The sequence below is a fragment of the Arachis stenosperma genome, chromosome 9 (assembly GCF_014773155.1).
Source record: "Arachis stenosperma cultivar V10309 chromosome 9, arast.V10309.gnm1.PFL2, whole genome shotgun sequence".
Classification (NCBI taxonomy): Eukaryota; Viridiplantae; Streptophyta; class Magnoliopsida; order Fabales; family Fabaceae; genus Arachis; species Arachis stenosperma.
In genome coordinates, this window is record NC_080385.1 from 163,186,863 (window position 1) to 163,201,257 (window position 14,395).

General features: G+C 26.3%; 1 protein-coding gene across 1 annotated transcript; it reads right to left on the reverse strand.

Annotated features, from left to right (window-relative positions):
• Positions 1-2,435: 2,435 nt before the first annotated feature.
• LOC130950811 (synaptotagmin-3) lies at positions 2,436-6,865 on the reverse strand. Its single transcript, XM_057879400.1, has 12 exons — positions 6,437-6,865; positions 6,192-6,290; positions 6,042-6,092; positions 5,832-5,955; positions 5,348-5,466; positions 5,151-5,252; positions 4,963-5,037; positions 4,683-4,759; positions 4,291-4,540; positions 3,716-4,087; positions 2,770-2,898; positions 2,436-2,658 (listed from the first exon to the last, which is right to left on the reverse strand). The coding sequence occupies exons 1-12, from the start codon at positions 6,545-6,547 to the stop codon at positions 2,530-2,532; spliced, it is 1,638 nt and encodes a 545-aa protein (XP_057735383.1). The 5' UTR covers positions 6,548-6,865; the 3' UTR covers positions 2,436-2,529.
• Positions 6,866-14,395: the final 7,530 nt, after the last annotated feature.

The following is a 14,395-nucleotide window of genomic DNA, read 5'->3' on the forward strand; positions in this document are numbered from 1 at the left end:
CCTATGTCAATTTAATAGAAAAGTGTGGTGTAGCCATCTTTGAATCTTTTGACTTTTTTGTTTGTTGTCAATTGTCAATTTGTCATCAACCTGGTGTCCATATCATCTCTCGGAACAAGGAAAAGAAAAGCATGGAAAAAAGTTTTCTTTTTTTGGTTTGACTTTTGAGGGTGAAAATTAAATTGAAAAGAAAGAGAGTAAAGGAATCTCATCAGGGAAATGGTGATATGTGGGCCTAAACATGGTGTCAAGTATCCCTAGGCGTAGGTAATAATATCTCTTTTGGGCTTTAGCCCAGTTTAAAACCAAAGATAAGGCCACATCATTTTTCTTGAACGAACTGGTTGCTTTGCAGGCCCATATCCATGTTTTGGAGTTCCGATTCATGACGGATTAGTGTTTAACATATCAGGCTGGAGGATATCGTAGAAAAAAAAAATCTTTTGATTTGAATTTTTCTTACCCGTAATAACATTATGAGAATATAAATATTTTAAAATTATGTCGGTCCCGATATTATAAATTATGGCACAAAAAATTTATAGCATTAAACTATTTTTACCAAAAAGGTCGTAAGAGACAAAAATTCCCAATCGGCTAAGAAGATTAGGGTCTCCATAGATAAAAAAGATCAAATAATAAGATTTTTAGTTATTATTTCATATGAAAGATTTTATTTTTTTTACTAATAATTAATTTTAATATTTATTATCTAAAATTTAAAAGAATTTAATATGTATACTTTTATATTTGATTAGGTGTTAAATCTATTTCACAAATATAAATAATTAATTTTTATGCTTGTTATTTAAAAATAATATTTTTTTATCTGTGTATGTAAACCTATAATTAGATATTAGCATAAAAAAATTATAATGATAATTATAAAATTAACTCAAAATTTTTTTTTAAAATAATTGAATCTTGATTCTAAGTTTTAATCACAACATTAGTTTTTCTCTAAATTATATGTAATAACTATTTGAAAAAAAGAAGTAAAAATATAGATTAGAAAGATAAGTAATAAAAATTTAAAATTAAATAAAAAAATCATATAATAATATTTTTATTTAAATTATATTATATTGTTAATTTTATTTTTTGTAGAATAGAAAGGTAGAGAAAAATAGAAAATGAGAGAAAATAGAGAGAAAGACAAAGAAGAAAAATGAGAGAGAGAGTTTGTTAATTTTGGAAGGAATAATTTTTTTTTAATTGTAGTAAAAAAATATCTGCTGATACATTTTGATTTGTCAAATTACTAATATAAAATATAAATTATAAATTATGTATAGAGTGGGAAGGATAGAGAAAAATAAAGAAAGAGAAGTAGATAAGAAAAGTAAGAAGGATGTTTACGAATTTTGGAGGTAAATATTGTTTTTAAATTTTAATAAGAGAGTGTCATATGACACATTGATACATTTTAGTTATTAAATTAGTTAGTAATATATAAATATAATATAGCTATATTTTAATTTTAATTTAATTTAAATGTAATTAGAGAATATCATATCATATATTTTGATTGTCAAATTTATAATTAGTCATTGATAATGATATATAAGAGAGATAAAATGAGTGAAAGAATGAGGAAAAATATATAAAAGAGATAGAATGAGTGAAAGAATGAGAGAGATAGAAAAAATGAGAGAAATGAGAGAAGAACTCTTTAATTTTAGAGAGAAAGATTTCATTTTAATTGTAATGAGAAAGTGACATATATATAATTTAGTTGTATAATTAATAATGTATAAAATAAATTTGTTTTCAATCAAATATAATATTTAACCTTTCCACATTTTATAATACCAAATTATATATTATGAGTAAATTAAATTATTAGTTTAATGGCATTAGATATTTGTGAGATCAAAATTAAATAATTAATGAAATATTCTACATGACAACAGTATAAAAATAAAATCAATAATTTAAAAAATAAGTACAAGCTCTAATGCACAAAATTAATCGTAAATGTATTAATATATTTATTTATTATTCTCTTTAATTCTATAAAAAAAATATTTTATTTAAATGGTCCTATTTCAAATATTTTTTTATTTTTATGACCAATCTATCTGATCGGAAAAAAACAAGAAATATTTCTATCTTTTGACCAATGAGGCAATGACCAGCACACACGTTGAATTCTTTAATATTATATGATACAAAATTGTCTAATTTTTTTCTCACGTGATTTAGTCGAAGTTTCATAACGCAGCTTTGGCAATTGTCAATCACGTAATCTTTATTTTCGTGCGGACAGTGCCACGTGTTGAAGCAAAATACAAGACAAAATTGATTTTAATTTTTTATTTTTGGTATGAATATGTCAATTATTGTTTTCTGTTATTGACTAATGAGCCTTTTGTTAACCAAAAAATAAAAAATAAAAAAAAAAGTTCTAGAAATCGTGCAAGCATAACAAATAAATAAATAATTGATAATTTCTGACAAAATGTATTCCACAATAGTTTGGTTTAATTGTTGTTATATTATTATTATTATTATTTATGATTTGATTTATTAAACGACCTTCCAACGTATATCAACATGTATCTCACCATTCTTTGAATTTATAAGATGGTATCTATCATTAATGCGACCATTGTGCACTACATCATTCAGGTTAATCTCCACATGCCCCAGTGATTCCTGCATTAACAAAATAATCATTTCATTAAAAAGATGAAAAATGTTAATATATATATATATATATATATATATATATATATATATATATACATTTATCAAGTGAAATGGCACCTTTGAGAGAAAACTAAAGGTCTTCCTCTTGCTCATAATTTCAATGTGAATCTTCTCACGTAGAGGAGGCTCCTCTAGCATGAATTGGAACTCTTCATTCCAACGTGGGTGACGAGTTTTCTTCATTACCTGCGCACGTTTATTAAAATCATTTCTCTTTTCTTAATATAAAATAATAAAACCACAAAATTACACACGGACTACGTTTGTAAAACTACTGTGTTTGGTTTGAAATTTTATTTTTTATTTTTAGAATTTTGTAAAGAAAAACAAACAAAAAAATTAGGGTGCGTTTGATTTGTATTTTTTTTATTTTTAGAATTTTGTAAAGAAAAAAGAAACCGGTGAAAGCAATTAAATCGTATTTTCTGTTTTCACCACTTATTTTCTTTTTTTTTTTCTTCACAAAATCCTAAAAATAGAAAACAGAAAATAAAAATACAAACCAAATGCACCTTTATTGCTTTCAAAGTTTTTTTTATTCTTCGCAAAATCTTAGAAACAAAAAACATTGAAAATAAAAACAAGAGTAAAGTATACTTTTTGTCCCTGAAGTTTGACAAAAGTTTTAAAAATATTCATAAGTTTTATTTTATTTCAATTTTATCCCATAAGTTTTCGATTTGCATCAAATATACATTTGACGATTAATTTTTCAAAAAATTTAAGACAAATTCAACAACAATTTCATAAGAATAACTCTCAACACAAGCAAATCAAGCATAATTTTCATGTATTATTGTTAGATTGGTCTTAATTTTTTTGAAAATTTAGCCGTCAAGGGTATATTTAATGCAAATCGAAAACTTTTGGGACAAAATTGAAACAAAATAAAACTTAGGGGTATTTTTAAAACTTTAGCCGAACTTCAAGGATAAAAAGTATACTTTACCCAAAAAACAATATAATTGCAAACCAAACACACTCTAATACAAAATAAGTATACCTTAGTCTTTCTCTTTTCTCCATTAAAAGTCAAGACTGCAAAAGGGTTGTTGTGATGCTCCCCTTCAACCTCCTCAGCCTCTTGGATAATAACTGAAAGCAAACCTGCTCCTTCTTGCACCTCATCATCAGATACCACATCAATTCCACTTTCCTTTCTTCCATACCCTTCTGAGTTCCCACCAAACTTGTTACTATCTTCTTTGAATGGAACAAATGTCAAGTCCACTACAATTTGCCCTCTTGGCTTCTTACTTGGAGTTTCATTTATGTTTGTGTCCTTAAGCAAATCAAGTGTGAATTCTTTGTTGTCATAAGGTTTAAGCATCTTAAGAGGGATTAATTGCATTCCCAGCTTGTCATGTGCACCAACCTGGAAATCGGACCCGAATAAAGATCTAGTTCAGAGTTTTTGTGGTTCAACCGAAATGTAAATAAAAAACAATTTAATTTGAATATACTGACAGTGTAAAAAATTTTTCATTTTATATTATCGTCCAATTATACCATGGCACGTCAGCCACTATAGTTGACTTGTCATAGAAGAAATTGACTAGAGGAAAGATAAGGGGAAACCTTGTCCCAGTCAAAGACTTGTAATTGGAGAACTTGAGATTGAGGATCCTTTACAACAAGCTTGAACTTCTCATTCCACACAGGATTCAAATTCTTCCTTTTGACAGTGCTTTTCTTTGCTGGAAGTTTGTCCCCAGTGAGGCTTAGTTTGACATAAGGATCAGAACTTCCCAACAAATCCATCTTCAGAAGCTTATGCGCCCGAATGACATTCACGTGTAATATTCCCACCGGCTTCTTTATCGCCACCCTAGACACATCAGAAACAACCATTTTTAGATGTTCATATTAACCACTGAAAAGAATGATCCATGAAGGTTTTGTTGCAAAAGTGCAAGACAAGAAACCTACAAAGCTTGTAGACTATGGAAAATAATTTTGTACAAACTTACGTCGATTCGTCAAGAATAGGAACTTCTAGTGTTTGAGGCCACAGATAGAGGCTCGCAACTTGTTTTTTAATCGTTTCCTGTAAGCAAACAAAGTAGTTAGTCTTTCGAGTATGACTAAATAATAAACTGCCACAGCAATTACAAGAGCACAGTTCAATTCATTTGATGGAACTAGAGATTTGATGTGCATAGGATTAATGGATTATGAACAACCTTAAGAAAGTAACAAAAACAAGAACATCTATCATTAAAAAGAATAGAGTTAGGAAGGTTGTTGTACCTGAACAAATCTATAAAGACCAGGTATTGCCATGATGTCTCCTCCTGATATTTTCATCCCAAAATCCACATGAGGCTGTATATTCAACATGATTACATATCATCATATAAGAAGGGATTTCTTCTGACTCCAAAAATTAGAAAAAGAAAAGCAATATAGCTAAGCTTGAATACAATATTTCCTTTTACCTTCTCCAGCAACGATACCACAACCTTTGCAAAACATGGAAATGTAGGAACTAAAGGTCTTAAAGTTACCCTTGGCATTGCAAATACTTGTAAGTCAACCAACTGAAGAAAAATTAGGGAAAAAAAAAAGAATGATTCCAGAAAACGAAGCATCATTGTTGAATGAACTGCAGAAAAATTAGGCTTATATATCTAACCTGAACTGTGATATTCAACGATGACACTTGCAAATTCAACACTATGTTAGGATTTCCAGCCCATTTGATAACTTGTTCCATGACCAATTCCTTTTCATTTGTTTCTAAGACTTTCATGCCTGCCGAATTGCAAACAGTCGACAACAAACAAAAGAATCAAATTAGTGCATTAACACTGCAATAACTCATAGTCTACAAGCTGAAAAAACATAGTTCTGGTTTTCTTCTCAACATTTTCTTTTCCCTCTCATCACAACACAAGAAGTTATTCAAGTGCACTTCTTTCGAAGATGCATTGTGCTTCAAATTTCAAAGGATTCATATTATCCAGTCCATTTCATGCCGAAGGAGGTTATGTCCTGTGTGAAAAAATTATCCCAACTTACCATACCTAATCCTAGATTTTTTCTACAGAACTTTGGATAAATTATTTACAACCAAAAAACTAAAATTAAAAGTCATATGGTTTAGCTAAGAGCCATACCACAAATAGTTGGGGGAAGAGTACCAAGCGTTAACTCTTCAAACTCAATTGCTTTAATCTGATACTTTCCAATGTATTCAGCAAAAATCGGTTTTGTTGTGCTTCTAATAATCTCACAGATTGCCTACACATCAAAACCAAATACCATTGAATTATTGAAGAATCACTCAATACCAGAAAGAAAAATATACAAGTGAATTTCTGAGGTACCTTGTCTAAGTAAGGCCACATATCCAATAAAAACTTGTTTAACCAATCAACCTGCATAGAAGAGAGAACTATGCAACATCAATGGCACAGTAACATTGAAACAAGACAGAATAAAAAACAAAAAGAAAAGAAACTATGAAGATTACAAACCCGTTCATAATCAGGTGTCTTTACCCAAAGAGGAATCTCAGGCAGAAGTTCTTGCAATGCATGTGGGCCTAATTCACTGATTGGCCTAACAACAGGTTCCTGCAATTCAACAGTCAAAACACAAATTTCAGATTTTGAACCACACCCAAAATTCAAAACGGAAAAGGGGTCTCAATCTGCATTGAATCAAACTGAATAACATAACGATGATACAACAACAGAACACCCAGAAAGAAAAAGATTACCTTCACTTGTTTGGTTTCTGAGTAAACAAACACAAAGAACCCTACCAATAGGCCAAGAGGGATTCCAAACACAAAACCAATGATCCCCAAGAAACTGCCGAACAAACCCATCTTTTCTTTCTACGAACTCAAATGCTGGTTGTGATCATGGAGAAGAAGAAGAAGAAGAAGACGATGATAGGGACAAAGGAGCAAACTTTTTAGCCCACAGAATATAACAAGAAGAAAGAAAATGGTTTGAAAGATGTTTGAATTAATCAAAGAACGGCGATGAAAACCAGAAAGAGAGAAAAATATTAAAAAAGAAAAATTTATGGAGAGAAGTGTTATGGGGTTTTAATGAAGGAAAGCGCCAAAACAGAGCCACTACCTTCCTCTCTGTTTTACTTCAAATTGGCACTTCTCTGCTTTGCTACACTTTAAAAATGGGTTCTTTCTTTGTTGTTTTCATATGGTGTGTTAGTGTTACCATTTCATATTTTTTATTTTATTTTTATATTTTATATCATTAAGTGGAAAAGATAACTTACTAGACCAATTAATATGGAGATTTATAAGATTTTATGTTTGTGGAATTGCTTGGTTGTAATTAGGTGGTTTATCAATGGATCTTTTAATAATTAATAGGTTGAAAGTTTGAAAATATCAATTTAGGGATAGAAAGTATCTTGTCATCCACTTGCAAGTTATAACAAATAAATTGGTTCAGACAAAAATTTACATGTGAAAAGTTGTTAATCAAATTTAGGGTGTGTTTGGGGTTCACGTTGAAGAAGAGAGAAGCTCGTTTGAGCGTCTTGAACGTTACACTTTTATGTTTGGCAATCTTTTAGAACTCTCAACCTAGAAGTGCTTATACCTCTAAACGTACGTTTATCAGAAGCAAAAATTTCTAGCTTATGCGTTCACGTCGGAAAAGTTTGGTTATCATTAAGAAATTAAATGAGAATTTTTTTCCTTTTCTACCAACTTTATCCTTTATTTTCTTCTATAAAAAAAAATGCAAGTAACCATATAACTTTTACAATAGTTCTTTATGTATGTTTTTCATTCCAATTTTTTTTTCATACAAATTTATTTCAATCACGGTCCAGATAAAAAAATTTATTATTTTTTATTTATATAAATTTTTTTTTCTATTCTTTATTGTACTATATTTATGTTGTGTATAAATTTTTTTATTTTTTATTTGGTTTTATTCATATGAATTTTATTTATTTTTTATTATATTTTTTTATATAATATATGTTATTGATCGTAATTATTATATACGATGTTTACATGTTTTTTTTTGTTTTTATTGTACTTCTGACTGTACTTTATTTTCGTCTTTATTATATACTAATTATAAGTAACAAAAGAGTCATAAATAATAAAAACTTATAGTCTAAAATGATACTAAATTAAAGAGTACTAACAGTACTAAAAAATTTATAGAACATTTTCTTTTTCTTTGACATTATAAAATGTATAATACTATCTTTCATATTTTTATTTTTTATTGTATTTATTTTATTTATATGATAATATTTTTTATATTATTTTTTTAGTGTTCTGTTTTTCAAGTATATTATTATTTTTAATTGTTTTCTAGTTCATATGAATTTTTTTTATTATATGAATTTTTTATGATATCTCGTATTATTTTTTATGTATTTTATTAGTATTTTATCATGTCTCTTAATAAGTTCTATTCAAATATCTAAAGTAAAATAATAGAATAATATAAAAAATTATTTAAATTGATGTCTCTTTTAGTAATTTTTCATCTAAAAGTGATTTTGAGTAGTATAATCCAAACAACATTTATTTTACTATAATCCATTTTGATATAAAGATTGCCAAACATAAATCACGTTAACACAAACTTACTTTTCATCAAAAGCAAGTTTGTAAAATCAATTTTATACAAACTATAGTTTGCAAACTGTAATCCAAACACACACTTAATTGATGTCAAAGAAAATATTAATTTCGCTTTGTTAAATTATAATATTTTTACATAAAGCATTAACATACAATATAAATACTTTTTAAAATCCTATAATAAAGTTGGTATGATAAAGATTTTTTTTTTTCATAAATAATAGTTTAAAATTGGTTTTTAAAATATAATTTTCTAAAACAGTAATATTTTTATTTGGTAAATCAAACTAAAAGTAATTTTCAATAATCATATATGATAATGATTATGTTTATTAAATAATTTTTAAAATTTAAAAAGATCATAATACTTATAAATAAAAAAGAATTTTGATCGTATATAGAATTTGACATAAATAATTTGATTAAAATAATTTTAATATTTATTAATATATAAAATTATATTAAATTTTTTAATTTTAATAAATATAATTTAACTTTAAAAAATACATCATTCTTAACATTTTAAAATTACAAATATGAGTATGTGGTTTTTTATATTTGTCAAACACAAAATAAAATATTTGTGTCTTTAAAAAACATAAACAACTCTAAAAAAAATTACCAATCTAGATCTAAAAATATTTTCGCTCTAACTCATAAGTTGGCACTTGCATTGGCACCTAACCCATTTGTCATGCTTGATAGAATAAAATAGAGTAAATTTTGAAAAATCAAGATTTGTAATTATTAGCCTTAATTTGTTCTTCAGTCCAATAACATATCTAAGTATTTTTGTATTCAGTCCAAACTTAAAAAAAATCATCCTCATTATATTTGTGTGTACATATGCACATTTTAATAATGCTTTTTTGTTTTTGTATTCTTTTTTTTTCGCTTTCTTCTTTCTTTATTTTGACATTACTTTTTCTTCTTCTTTGTCTTCCTTCTTTTTCTTTGCGTGTTTTCTCTCAATCGCCATTCTTTTATTATTGCTGTTATTGCTGCGTTTTTTCTTTTCTCATTTTAATTGGTGTTCATTTAGATCCATAAATGAACCAAATTTGATTTAGATTTGGTAAATACTTAACAGTAGTATCAAGTAAACCTAACTCAATTCACAAATGAACCGAATTCGATTTAAATTTGAACAAAAATTGATAAAAATTCAATCAACAAAAAAAACACATTTCAATTTATTTCTGCATGCAAATAAACTCAATTAAACTAAGAGATGAACTAAATTTCTTAAGGAATAACAGATTTGGTGAATACTTAAAAGTAGTATCAAATGAACCTAACTCAATTCATAAATGAACCGAATTCGATTCAGATTTGAACAAAAAAAATAAGCATTCAATCAATAAAAAAAAACACATTTCAATTCATTTCTGCATCTAGATAGACTTTCATACAATTTTCATTTACACCATTAGACTAACGCTTCAATCAATTATTATCATTGGAAAAGAAATTTTCTTTGAAGACTTGAAGTCCAGAAATTGACTACATTTACTTTCAATTTGGAAATATTATGTAATCTTAATGTTATTAATTTACCTGGATAATATTTGTCTGGGATCAAAATTAGCTGGTAGCTTATAAAAAATCGTAGAATTGTTTAATTGGTGTGTAATGTATGTTTCTTAGCAATACTGAACTATTGGTCAATCAGAAATATTAAATTAGAATCGAATTTCTTAAGAAATAACATATCTAGTGAATACTTAAAAGTAGTATCAAGTAGTGAACTTAACTCAATTTACAAATGAACTGAATTGGATTTAGATTTGAACAAATAGTTAAAAAATTACTTGAAGAATAAAAAATTTGGTCAATACTTATCAGCAGCATCAAGTGAATCTCACTTAACACACAAATGAATCAAAATAAACTAAAAAATAAACTGAAATTATTTAATGATGACATCAGAAAAAATCAGAACTAATAAAGATGTTTGCAAAATGTTGGTGTTATTGGTGATGACGATAACGAAAAAAGAACAGAAAAACAAAAAGATATAACATTGGAGAAGGAGGAGGAGGAGGAGAAGGAAAAGGAGCGCGTGATTTAAAAAATAATTATAACAACTCGTTAGATTTAGTTAACTATTTTGTTTAAATGTAGAACTTTATTTTTTGCTATTTGGTATGTTTACTCGACTTGTTTAGATAGGCTTTCGTATTTTTTTTATAAAGATTTTTTTTTAGAAAGATTGTTTTTAGGATTTATCTAATTAAGATTATTATTAGTAGATTTTTTTTAATTGTTAACTTTAATAAACTCATAATAAATAATGCATTGAAAATCTTATATGTTTTTATAAAAAATTTCAATTAGTAATTTTAAATGTACTAAGAGTATATATTAACTAAACTTTTTTAAAAAAATAATTTGGTGTTAAAATATCTATTAAAATGTAAATTTTGTTTATATTTGGATATTTGAAGTGAATTTGATTTATAATTGAATGTAACATTTTTTTAAAGACAATAGTGGTATTTTATTTAATAAAAAAATAAATATAATCTTCAAAAATGAGGACAAGGAAAACAAAAAAAATGAGATTCTCAAATATTCACGAACATGTGAAATTATAAAAAGAAAATAGCATAAAAAAACAAATAGAAAAAAGAATATTAGGGCGTTATGCATAAGACAAAATAGATAATTTTTGGTTCAACTTAAGCAATGTTGTTAGTATTTTTTCTGGAGACTTTTGGACATGCTCAAAGAATCAACGATACTCTGTTCTTTCAAATATTTCAAGCTATAATAAAAATCAGTCGAGCTTTATGAGAGCTTGTTCCCTAAAATCCAGTTTGTAACACTGAATTCCTCCACCAGTCGAAGAACAAAAAATATCTAGGATCCAGAATGAGGTAAGCTAAATGACTCTTCTTCCACACTAAATTAGCGTCTCCACAAAAAAATAGACACGGTGCATGAGTGATTCTGGTACTGACTTGTAAATTAAATTGGACAAGTTGTCGAAATAGATAGGAACCTTTGGTGGATGAGAAGCATAACAGTAAGTTTATCATGGAAAATTTTATACGCAGAAAACAAAATTTTTGAAGAATTTTCAGCTTCTATAAATGGCTTTAAATTAGCTTCTGTTGCATGAAGTTTAGATAAAATTCAATAGAAGTATGGTAAAATTGGTAAGGACTCTTGTAGTTTGATACAATATCATATTTACTTTGTTCATCACCCATATTGAATTGTATTTTCACCTTCTCCTGAGATTATGAATAAGATTCGTTGAGCAATTTTTAGAGAAAAAAAAATTGAGATTAATGCTTGGTTCTACTATTTATTTGAAAAAAATAAGTCTTTCATTTATATCAGACGGTAACTATTTGATAGCAATGTCGCAGATGGTAGAACAGTAAAAGAGTAAAGAGAAGAGAACCATAGTCTACTGAAAATTTAGATATCATCAGAATTTACTTTTCAACTAATGTCTTTTTTTACAATTCGCCTCCATCTACAATTCGCCTCCATCCAAAATATTTTACCAACCTCAAGAAGGTAAAGTTTATATTTCTGCTATAAGAATAAAATTAAATTTAAATGTAACATATAGAAAGATAATTTTTTTAAATATGAAATTGTTGTTACTCTTAAAAAATATATTTTGTGCTTTTCTATTAATTGTACTTTTATTAAAATTTATTCCCCGAATATTTTCGGTATGGATGGAGCAATAATGATTTAAGAAAATAACTAAACTTCTTTCTAATATTTTTTATATATTCAATTAAAATGATTTATAAATTTCAAATAATTGAATTACGAATTTTAATTAGTTGAAATAAAAGTTTTTGGTTTCTATTTATGCTAATGACATGTCGCGTCAACATTTAACTTATCAAGTTAGTATTTAGTGGAGCAAATTAATATTAGAAACTATAAGAGTAAATTATTAAAATTATCCTGAAATGATCAAATTGTTGACAAAAATATCTTTAATTTTTTAAAGGCAAAAATAAATTTAAAATATTTTAAAATGTGATAAAAGTATTAATATTAAATATATATTTTTAAAAGAATTTTATATATTTTGATGTATTTTTTTTAAGTATAACTAAAAAAAAAGATATTTTTATTGTTAAAATTTGATAATTTTATACTATGTGGATAATTTTTTTGAATTTTTTTTGTAAATGACCAAAAATATTTTTTTAAAATAAAAATCTAGATATAAAATTTTGGTTCTATTTTTTATGTATTTTTTAAATAAAAATCCTATTATTGTAAAAACAAATTTAATTAAATACACATGTGTTTTGCTAAATACATATGCCATTTGCCACTTATAAAAAAAGAATATTTTTTATTACATTTAAAAATATTTTTGTTATTAGCAAATTTAAAAGATACTTTTGTTGGAAATTAATTATTCGAAAACATTTTTGGTGATTTACTCAAACTAAAACCATAGCTTTTTAAATTTTATCGAACCAAATCAAAAGAAAAATGTTATAAAAGTCAAAACAAAAATGATTATTTTATAGAAAAAACGCAACTTACATGTATAAAATTAATCGCTAAATTAATTATATATTTATATATATTATACTTATTTTTAAAATATTTTGAATATTAATTTTATATTTAATATGAATTATCATTTTTTTTGTAAATATAGAGTATATTTTATTTTATAAAAAACAAAAATTTATTTAAGCTAACGAGTTAAAGCATGAGTTTCCACTTTCCACGCAATATACTATATGCTATTAGTAAATTAGTAGATATTAAGATATCGATATATATATATATATATATATATATATATATATATATATTGGACAAATAGACATTAACGTGACTAGGTGTTTCGTAAGAAGCAACTCTAAAGTACCCATGCATGAAAATATATAGAGGATCATGAAAATAATTTTCTACATATAATTAAATTTTTATTCGAATAGACACCAAAAAAAAATTATTCAAAATTTCAAATACTATCAATCAATCTATATATACTCAATTTTTATTTTAAAAGATTATGTCCCAAAATGAGTGTTATAATGAGATTAAGATCTAATTAAGGTGTTTGAAGCCACAAATTTAGTTAGGAGCATGACTACATGAGAGAGAGACATTGCCGTAAGTCCAATATTATATTAGTGGTTTAGGACTTTTTAAGGTGCGTGACATCACAACTTTTTTAGTTTTTTTGGTTAATAGAACCAAGCTAAGGAAACCGTGCGACATAATTTCAACCGTGGTAGTTAATCATAATTATTTTTTTTTTTGTATACGATATTTTTAAGTCTGTCAGCTTAAGGATTAATTTATTTCGGATCTAAAATCTATTTAAAAATTTGTTGCGAGTTAATGAATTATTTGCATACGCACATAAAGTAAAATTCAAATTTTTTATTTTTATTTAAACTAAATAATAAACTAATTACTAGATCAAACTAAATTGATTAATCATAATTATACTTTAGTAACATGTATTAAGACAAGAAAGCGTGTTATCTCATTTAAGATTTAGATAATATTTTAGCTATGAGCATACGACATCGCTTTAATTTGTTGCAAATTTGCAACGCCATGACACTGTGGCGGGAACGCAATTGAGTTAGTTTTTTTTTTTGTTTATCCAAACGGTATCTCCCAACCTAACAGGATAATAATTAATCCGTCGTGAATCTGAGCTTCATTTAAGGGTTTATCGCTGGCCAATAGATTACTGTATGCACAAGATGGGGTTCGAACTCTCAATACTTACTTAAGCGGACGAGTGAGCTGACCATTCAACCAATCCAAGTTGGTTACACAATGAGTTGTTGACCAATAACAATGAGAATACTATCAATCAACCAATATATTTGTTCTCTTCTTGATTTGTTTCATCGTACAAATCAAATAACCTTTCCAATCTACTATTCTATTTTATTTCGTTTCTGAAAGATAAAATAAACAATTGAACTAAATAAAGCCACCTATATATATATATATATATATATATATATATATATATGAAAAGTAAGAACACTAGATAAAAAATTCATATATTTTGATTCGCACATTTGGAATGCATAGAATAATGCAGCCAAATAAGGTGGACAAGGCAAG

Bases quoted from the DNA above. Each gene is read 5' to 3' on its own strand.
- LOC130950811 (XM_057879400.1), bottom strand. From the start codon at position 6,547: ATGGGTTTGTTCGGCAGTTTCTTGGGGATCATTGGTTTTGTGTTTGGA. The intron at 5,038-5,150 runs GTAAAAGGAAAT...TTGAATATACAG, and splicing joins TGGTATCGTTGCTGGAGAAG to CCTCATGTGGATTTTGGGAT. The intron at 4,541-4,682 runs GTAAGTTTGTAC...TGATGTGTCTAG, and splicing joins CCTATTCTTGACGAATCGAC to GGTGGCGATAAAGAAGCCGG.